Genomic DNA, 10,440 nt, shown 5'->3' on the forward strand with positions numbered 1-10,440 from the left:
TGAAAGACACGCATACAATCAACAGATCATTTTTTCTTCTTCTTTATTTCAGACATTATTTTAAATTATGCATTTTTCATTTGAAATCTTACGTGCTTTTTGAGGAAGTCCTCATTTGTGATGCATCAAGCAGGTGTGTGCAATCATAACAAACATTCAATCAATAATATTATTATCTGATGTTCAGTTTTGGCTTATGCTACTGTAAATGTAATAGTCAGTTACATGCTCACTAGATACATATAGTCTGTACTTTTATATATTACTTATATTCTATTATTCTACAGTACTTTACAAAACATTCCAAATTAGATTTAATCCAGGACTGAATCAAATAATGCTCAATTCAACATCTTGTACAGCAGGACGGGCAGAATATAGTTGATGATGGTAACTGTCAGTGAGTCGCTGGATGACTTAGTTGTCCCAATTGTGGTCTGTCCTACTGTTGTCATAGTGGCATTCACTGTAGTTGAGGAATTTGTGAATGTGGTCGAATCTGTATTTCTGCTTGAAAAACCAGGTGTTTGACTCATGGTGGACTTTGGAGATGGAGACGTTGTGTTTGGCTGACCTGATGCAGTTGTCACATTTTGCTGCAAAGTCGTCCCATTGGCTTGAGTTGAACCTGGAGTATTCTTGCTCGTTATTGTGGGTAAAGTAAGATTGGTTGTTGGAACAGGTGGTTGAGTTGTAGTTGAAATCTTGACAGTTGTTGAATTTGTCCATGCAACTGAAGTATTATGAGCTGTTGCCAAGTCGATTGTCACAGTCGTTGTCACGTTACTCTTTTAGGAAACAATTAAAAAGCTTAATTAAATTAAACGGTTAAAAGCTATTAACCACTGCCAATATTAGATGTTAAAAATGAAACACAATGAAGAGTTCGTTTCTCAGATTTCATTGGTGTGAAACTTCCCCTTCCCTATTATTGTTCTCACTATTGTAGTATAATTGTTGTAAATATAACTTGGGAAATCATTTCCTTATTTTATTTTATTATTATTTTTATTATAATTGATCCAGTAAAAACATCTGAATATATTTGAAAAATTATCCAGAAGAAGCAGAACAGAAGTCTTTTTATTACTTCATCAACTTAAAGCCATTGTTTCAATCATAAATCTCACTATGTTTTGTTATTTTTTCTTTAAAACAAGAAATACAAATAATTCAAGTTAGATTATCTGAAAATACTTTTTTTCTAAGATGTTTAGACTTATATATATATTTATAGATATTATTTATATATATATATATATATATATATATATATATATATATATATATATATATATATATATATATATATATATATATATATATATACTGGGAAACCACAAAAAAGTATTATTCTGTATATTACATTTTGTAATTTTGTAATTGTTATATCCCAAAACGTTCAATATTTGCATTATCATTTAGCTTTGAAAAGAGCTTATCGGAATCTGACCTCTTTCTTAGCCTGTTCAAAACTACCTGCCCGGACATATTTCAATAGCTTATGATAATATTGTAAGACATCAGCATTGTGTGGAGTGTGAATATAAAATAAGTTACAAGTTATTGATGGATGTGTATGTATTTACCTGAGCCTGGGAGGCCAGCAGAGCCAACATGCAGAATCTTATGATCGTCCACTTCATGATGGAGAGAAAACTGTAATCAGAAATGATACCACAGAGAATGAAATTTGCTTCAAACTATGAGCAAGCCGACAGGTGCGCACAATGAGGCTGTGTCCCTCCTCCGCTCTTATATAAGGTTCTGTAATTATGTCATGTTCTCATGGTCGTACACAGGTGTGGATTCGTGAAAACTCAGGCTGAACAGCCAATCCCTGGTCTAGGATGAAGGTTGTCTTTGTTCTGGAGTGTGTCCAGATTTTATTGATTTTAAGATGTTACTAATTATGGATTTCTACTGGTTAACCTTTTCCTGTAAACCTAAATCAAACGATTGTCTTATTCGCCTCTCATATCGCATGGTAACATATCATCTTTTTATTTAGATTCACTGTGTTAGGAGATTATTGAGTGTGGTCTCCCAATTTTCTCATTATTTAACCCATTTTTTTTTCCTCCCTATTTTCCAGTTATACCTCATAACAACGAGCAGATATAAGGGTGTAATAATATTTCTTGGAAATATCCTTTTGCTTCCTTGTTCCTCTGGATCATGTGACCTCTGGATCCTATAATACTCTCAATAAAGATATCCACTTGTATAATCAATGCATCAATTAAACTCAAAGCTCACATGGAAAGTTTGACTGACTTGTATAAACTTATATTACTTGGCATCACATGCTGTTCAGTTGATTTAAAGTAGCTTCTGCTTTTCTTCTTCACAGTTTTTTACTCATTGTTTCCTCTGTTGCCAATGTAGGTCACATTGATCTGAAGAGTGACTTGTCTATTATAATAAAAGTTAATGTGTATGAATGCTCCTCAACAGGCTTCTGTACACTCTTGTATCTGAAGGGCTTCTGAACATAGAACATTTTTAAATTTGCTTTATTATGTATATTTTGTTATACAAACACCATATTAGGTTTTTGTCAGTAATTGCTTAAAATGGTAATCAAATTTCATGCTAATGTGAAATTCATAATTGTTTATTTATTTCACATGTAAAGTCTGATATATATTGATAGACAGACAGACAGACAGATAGATGGCATTCGATCCATGTTAATCAATCTTTGCTTAATACTTTATTTTGAGAGTTTGTTGATGTAGCTGCGTAAGAATGTCTAAAGTGGACCATTCAAATAAAATGTAACCAAATCTTTTAACACATTATTAATGTTTACTATTGAACCTGTCAATGTATGAAATATATGCTGATAATTTATTTCATACATTTTGTGTATAGCCATTTTATGGCTAGAGTTCATTATATGTTATATTTTCTTTTTTTCTTTTAATTTTTTAATTTTATCTTTTCCTTTTTTTTGATATGAAATGCAAAACAGGAAACAAATATATTTCAACATCTTGAAAACTGACTTTCTGGATCATCAAGTAAAACAAACACAATGAACACAAATCCAAGACATTCAGTTTATTAATAAGTTCCTTAACAAATGCTTTTAATAAAACATTACATTTGTGCTGTAAATCTGTCCACTTTGGAATCCCATAGTATAGTTACTGTGCATAAAAAACAATTGCTGTATCATTAAATTCTCCTGTTGTTCTTTTGAAGCATGTCATGTAATTCTACCGTTGCCAACCAATCTGTACTGTGATCATGCTGACCTTCACCACAAGGAAGTTGAACTATTATGTAGATAATACATCTTTCATGAAAATGTCTGTTTCGTAAGCTTACAGTTTTTATCAATTTGTGAGACAAATAGATTTACAGCATATGACTCAAGTCATTAACGTCTGCTAACTCCAGTTAGCAGAAGATTTGAGAATGAACCCAGCACCATTTAAAATCAAATCAAAATAAATCTATGTGTAAGTGAAAAGAGTTTGCATACAGTTGTTTAAGTATTTATTGAAATAAGTTATAAGTTATGTTAACAATAAAATGAAAAAATAGTTCTTGAAATTCAGAAATATATATATGAATCTGAATTTCAAGAACTATTTATTCATTTTATTGTTTATGTGAAAACATAGTTAAAAATAAAAGAAAGAAAAGACCTTTTTTATCATACATATATAAGAGTGGAAATGAACAAGCTGAATGATTCCTCCTGATTGTAGTGGCTCTTGATTTCAGATAGTTACTCATCATATTTCCAGACCACCAGAGATTGGCAGCTGCTCATTGCTACCACAGGTACAAGGTCACTGGCAGAAACAGTAGACCGAATGAAGCACTAAGTTTGGGAACCTGATTTTTGGTTGTCTTACTATTAGTTGAGATTGTGGTTATTGCTTTTGTTGTTGTTGCTGCTGCGGTTGTTGTTGTTGCTGATGTTTTTGCTGCTGTTGTCGTTGTTGCTGATGTTGCTGCTGCTGTTGTAGTTGTTGCTGCTGCTGTTGATGCTTTTGTTGTTGCTGTTTTTGCTGTTGTTGTTGTTGTTGCTGCTGCTGTTGCTGTTTTTGCTGCCGTTGTTGTTGTTGTTCTTGCTGCTGCTGCTGTTGCTGCTGTTGTTGTTGCTGTTTTTGCTGTTGTTGTTGCTGCTGTTGTTGCTGCTGCTGCTGTTGCTGCTGTTGTTGTTGCTGTGTTTGCTGTTGTTGTTGTTGTTGTTGCTGCTGCTGCTGTTGCTGCTGTTGTTGTTGCTGTTTTTGCTGTTGTTGTTGCTGCTGCTGCTGTTGCTGCTGTTTTTGTTGCTGTTTTGCTGTTGTTGCTGATGTTGCTGCTGTTGTTGTTGTTACTATTTTTGCTGTTGTTGCTGCTGTTGTTGTTGCTGTTGTTGCTGCTTCTGTTGTTGTTGTTGCTGCTGCTGTTGTTGTTGTTGCAGTTTTTGCTGTTGTTGTTGTTGCTGATGTTGCTGCTGTTGTTGTTGCTGTTTTTGCTGTTGTTGTTGTTGTTGCTGTTTTTGCTGTTGTTGTTGTTGTTGCTGATGTTGCTGCTGTTGTTGTTGCTGTTTTTGCTGTTGTTGCTGTTGCTGCTGTTGCTGTTGCTGTTTTTGCTGTTGTTGCTGCTGCTGTTGCTGCTGTTGTTGTTGTTGCTGTTGGAACATGAACAAGCTGAATGATTCTTCCTGATTGTAGTGGCTCTTGATTTCAGATAGTTACTCATCATATTTCCAGACCACCAGAGATTGGCAGCTGCTCATTGCCACCACAGGTACAAGGTCACTGGCAGAAACAGTAGACCGAATGAAGCACTAAGTTTGGGAACCTGATTTTTGGTTGTCTTACTACTAGTTGAGATTGTGGTTATTGCTTTTGTTGTTGTTGCTGTTGTTGTTGTTGTTGTTGCTGCTGCGGTTGTTGTTGTTGCTGATGTTTTTGCTGCTGTTGTTGTTGTTGTTGCTGATGTTGTTGCTGATGTTGCTGCTGTTGTTGTTGTTGCTGCTGCTGTTGATGCTGTTGTTGTTGTTTTTGCTGTTGTTGTTGTTGTTGCTGCTGCTGTTGCTGTTGCTGTTTTTGCTGCCGTTGTTGTTGTTGTTGTTGCTGCTGCTGTTGCTGCTGTTGTTGTTGCTGTTTTAGCTGTCATTGTTGCTGCTGTTGTTGCTGTTGTTGTTGTTGTTGCTGCTGCTGCTGCTGTTGCTGCTGTTGTTGTTGCTGTGTTTGCTGTTGTTGTTGTTGCTGCTGCTGTTGCTGCTGTTGTTGTTGCTGTTGTTGCTGATGTTGCTGCTGTTGTTGTTGTTACTGTTTTTGCTGTTGTTGTTGTTGTTGTTGCTGCTGCTGCTGTTGTTGTTGCTGCTGCTATTGTTGTTGTTGCTGATGTTGCTGCTGTTGTTGTTGTTGTTTTTGCTGTTGTTGTTGCTGCTGCTGTTGCTGCTGTTGTTGTTGCTGTTTTTGTTGTTGTTGTTGTTGCTGATGTTGCTGCTGTTGTTGTTGCTGTTTTTGTTGTTGTTGCTGTTGCTGTTGCTGTTGCTGTTGTTGCTGCTGCTGTTGCTGCTGTTGTTGTTGCTGTTGCTGTTTTTGCTGTTGTTGTTTCTGATGTTGCTGCTGTTGACATTGCTGCTGATGCTGTTGTGGTTGCAGTGGTTGAAGATAGGTCTTCTGCGGAGCTCTGAAATGTGAAATAATGGGATGATTACCATTATAAATATTTTTGCTTATAGAAGCAAGATGCTACAGTCAGTGAACACAGACACACCCATGTGTTACATCATTCATCCCCTCCTCTTTATGTTATCTTGAATATCAAATATTCAAATCATAGACTTTGAATATGACAGCAGGCTTTTTTTCACTTCAATGCTTAAAAAAAATATATTTTTTATGCATATAAAATAATATAATGTTGTCTAATTTTGTGTTTGCTAAACTATTATCAAATTAAGTATTTTTAAAGCCACACAAAGAACTTAATTGCCAATATTTAAAATAACCTCTACTCATTTAATTTAAAAAGCACCGTTTGACATACATTTTCATTAATAGTAAACTGTTTGATTTTAAAATCAGTTACACTCATTATTTATGTGGATCTTAGATCAATGTCCTTAATATAAATGCACTTTTATTTAATCTAGACAAAAGATTGAATAAATTACCTGTGCAGGTGTCAATAACAGCAGAGCTGCCATGGGCAATGCAAAAAACAAAATCTTGAACATGATGTGATCAAAGACAAGAGGTCCTGGTGCAGGTGCTAACGTGTGGGTTCTTAGACCTTGTTTGTGATTAACAACCCTTATGAACAAGCTTTTATTGGCTACTCCTCTCTCCCGTAAATAACAACAACTAACAGGATGGCAAACTGCCAATCAGATGGCCTCTCACTCATTGCACACAAAATTATATTTGTACAGTCTTTCTGTTTCTAAAAGAAAAGAAAAAAAATCAGTATCAATTTCTATAAAGCCCTTATTTATAGTACATTTTAAGTGTATTCATAAGGCATTATAATGAATAAATATTGCATTATTTAAAAAATTAAATATGTTGTATCATCTCATAAAAAATCATGAGAACAGTTGTAATGTTTTATAATACCGACTTATTTGTGGTTATAGCTTTTAAGTGTATGATTATTTATTTTCACACACAATTGAACAAGTTGCATCCATGTAAGTTACAATTAATTCTATTTCCCATAGTTGTAATGTTTTATAAGTCTCATGTCCTGCCATTGATTAGGATCTTCACAATAACTTAGTACATTTTAAGCGTTTTTACTGTTAATTGACAAATACTAAGTCTTCATGAAATCATCCAAATGGCTTTATTTATTAGTGGTCTCTGTCTGCTTTAAGTAAAGTAACTCACTTTATTAAAGCAGACAAAGACCACTTAAGTAATACTAATGCTAATAATAATAAATAAATAAATCTCAAACAGCCATATGTTCAGATATCAGATCAGAATAATGTGTTTATATATGCTTTGAACTATTTTTATTTTAATATCAGTATGGTTATTTTGATGGAACCCTTTAGACAACTGCTGATGAATAACTAAGCAACTACATGTCATCTATCAGTCAACGGAGTGTTAGAAGTACCTCTGCTAGATATCTATACTAACACTTTATTTTGATGGTTCCCCAACAGACATTCTGACTGTAACTTTGCATATATTGTATTTTTTAATTTGAAGGAATCCCAACTGAGCTTAATCTAGCTCACGGTAAAATTAACATTAACCTCACAGGAAACACTCAACTATAAACAATGTCAAGATATGACACAATTCATATCAAAAGTGGATTTAATATTGTATTCATTGTGTGTTATAAATAATCATACTCTTAAATGCTATAACCACAAATGTGTTATATTTTATGTTGTGATTATTAATGAGATGATGCAACATATTATAAGGTTTGTTATAATGCATTATATATTCATTATAATACCTTAAGAATACCCTTATATGTTTCATAGAAAGTGTTACCAAAAACAGTCTTGTTTTCCAGTGCAAATATACAAACATCCTTTTATCTGAATAAAGAAAAATCGATAAAAATAACACTCTTCGAAAAGGTTCTTCAAGTGATGCCACAAAAGAACCATTTTGGTTCCACAAGGAACCATTCAGTCAAATGTTTTTTTTTAAAGAACCATCTTTTCCTTACATTTTTATAATCTGAAGAACCTTCTTTCGTCCAACAAAGAACATTTTGTGAAACAGAAAAGTTCTTCAGATGTTACAGGTTCTTTATGGAACCATTTTTAAAAGTGTATGTTCTTGGCAGTGAATATAGTTGATTTTTTCCCATTGTAAAATTCTTATTTTAACAAACATTAAAGAAAAAAAAAAGAACAGGTCTTAATTTAATCATCAAATCTTAAGCAGTTTTGTTTCTCAGGTAGATATATCTTGTTTAAATGATGTTGAGCTGTTAATTCTACTAACAAACATTCAGATTATATATATATATATATATATATATATATATATATATATATATATATATATATATATATATATATATATATTTATATATATATATTGATAAAGCTAGTCCAAATCAGTGAAAGTGGTACTGTATGAAAGTAGGACACAAACAGTAGCAGTGGTATGACTGGAATGCTCAAACATTATTATCACTTTGTGTTAGACTTAGAAGAACATTAAACTGAGGTGTGTTAAAAACATTTCTCATAAGATGAAAAATCATCTTTGGAAAGAAAAAATAAAGTGAACTGCAATATTAGATGTTGCTGATTTTTAATATATATTTGTTTCCAACATGTTTTATGCTTTAATGTTTGGATGCAGTTTTACAAACATGTTCGTGACAAACATATTGGCATCCGACCAATGAATTTAAAATGAAAATGTCCCCTTTTTTGCTTGCAGGAAATGTCCTGAGAGGTCTGGTTCCTGCATAGCTACCTTATCAGTTGCAAAGTTAATTTGCAAAGTTGAAGTATTTGCATTTAACGAGACATGAAATGAATCATGAATCGTACAAGTGTACCGCACATAATCTTGTTTATTTTTGTTGTTGTTTGTTTATTTGTTTTTGTTTTTTTGTAGGGCTATACAAGATTGCTTTGACAGACCACCTGTGGTGCATTAAGTATAATCCTATTCATTTTTATTTTCAACTTTTGCGATTTGTGATATTGTATCACTTCTAATGGGATTTTATTACAAACACAACCCAGCAAAAACAACTTTCAATTTCCAGTGTTACCCTAGTTCACAAAACAAATGCACACAGAGTCCTCTTCCTTCCTTCCTTATATATATATATATATATATATATATATATATATATATATATATATATATATATATATATATATATATATATATATATATATATATATATATATATATATATATACATATTATTATTTTTTTTTACAAATTTGGCATTTGACAAAGAGGAGTTTGTACAGCTATGTAATGAAGTGACAAGATCAAGATCTCTCTCTATATATAGTTAAATATACATTAGACCACAGAAAAACATTCCCTGACTACTAGCTAAAAAAAAATAACTGAAGAATGATTAATAGTTGTTGAAGTTAATGAGTTCACGCAGGTAAAGCATTATTTGAGGAACATTTTTAATGATAAAATTTTCATTTGAAATAATTAACAGGATGACAAAATTTCTGTCATGCTTTCTCTCCTTTATTTTTTCAGCTTATTGGAAACATAAAAAAAACTGCCATGTTAAGCAATAGTATGACAACCTTGAATGACTCTGTGTTAGACTTGAAGAATCACTTCATTGTGCCTTTGGAAAGAAAATGAAAGTGAACTGCAAAATTAGATGTTGCAGATTTGAATGAAAATGTTCCTTTCTGCTTACAGGAAATGTCCTGAATAGACTCATTTAAAAAAAAAAAAAAAAGAAAAAAAAAAAGAAAGGAAACACATTAAAGTCTCATTTGTTAACATTAATTATTAGCTAATGTAAACTGACATAAACTAACACTGATCTTTTTCAACATTAGTTAATAAAACTAGAGATATTCTTTGTTCATGTCTGTTCAGTGCATTAACTAATGTTAACAAATATAATGTAATTTAATTTTAAAAATCTATTAATAACTGTTGATCATTAACTAAGACTAATGCTGTAAAATTATTGTTCATTGTTAAATCATGTTAACAAATGTTAATTAAACCAGAATGTGTGTATTAAACATTACAATATAATATAAAACATTACAATATAACATTTCTGTAATCTATATAGCCTACCAGTCAACAGTTTTTGAACAGTAAGATTTTTTTATGTTTTTAAAGAAGTCTCTTCTGCTCACCAAGCCTGCATTTATTTGATCCAAAGTACAGCAAAAGCAGTAATATTGTGAAATATTTTTACTATTAAAAATAACTATTTTCTATTTGAATATATTTTAAAATGTTATTTATTCCTGTGATCAAAGGTGAATTTTCAGCATCACTCCTCCAGACTTTAGTGTCACATCCTTAAGAAATCAAATCTTTCTAATATGCTGATTTGCTGATTATCAATATTTTAAACATGAGTAAAACATTTTCAGCATTCTTTGATGATTAGAAGGATCCAAAGTTCAGCATTTATGTTAAATAAAAAGCCTTTGCAACATTATACAGTATATCATTAAAAAAAAAATTGGAAAAGAAATTATAGAAATTTATATTTTTATTTAGCAAGCTTTAAAATCTCAATAAATTACATTTTGAAATATATTCAAATAGAAAACAGTTATTCTAAATAGTTTTAAAGAGAAACACACACTGCACGAGTGTTTAGCGCTATGTGAAGTTCATCTCGCCTTCTGGGTCCAAATAAAATATCAGGACATGCGCAGACTATTCTGTCTCTTTGAGTTTAAATCTTTATTTATTCACTCCAGCTTCTGAAGACCTCTATGCGAACACATTTGACTGATAAGTGCGGGGGACG

General features: G+C 32.0%; 1 protein-coding gene across 1 annotated transcript; it reads right to left on the reverse strand.

The window, feature by feature from the left end:
• Positions 1–24: 24 nt before the first annotated feature.
• Positions 25–1,763, reverse strand: LOC113061985 (uncharacterized protein P19A11.02c-like). Its single transcript, XM_026231483.1, has 2 exons — positions 1,590–1,763; positions 25–788 (listed from the first exon to the last, which is right to left on the reverse strand). The coding sequence occupies exons 1-2, from the start codon at positions 1,644–1,646 to the stop codon at positions 342–344; spliced, it is 504 nt and encodes a 167-aa protein (XP_026087268.1). The 5' UTR covers positions 1,647–1,763; the 3' UTR covers positions 25–341.
• Between the last annotated feature and the right edge of the window lie 8,677 nt (positions 1,764–10,440).

The sequence above is a fragment of the Carassius auratus genome, chromosome 44, assembly GCF_003368295.1.
Source record: "Carassius auratus strain Wakin chromosome 44, ASM336829v1, whole genome shotgun sequence".
NCBI classification, from domain to species: Eukaryota; Metazoa; Chordata; class Actinopteri; order Cypriniformes; family Cyprinidae; genus Carassius; species Carassius auratus.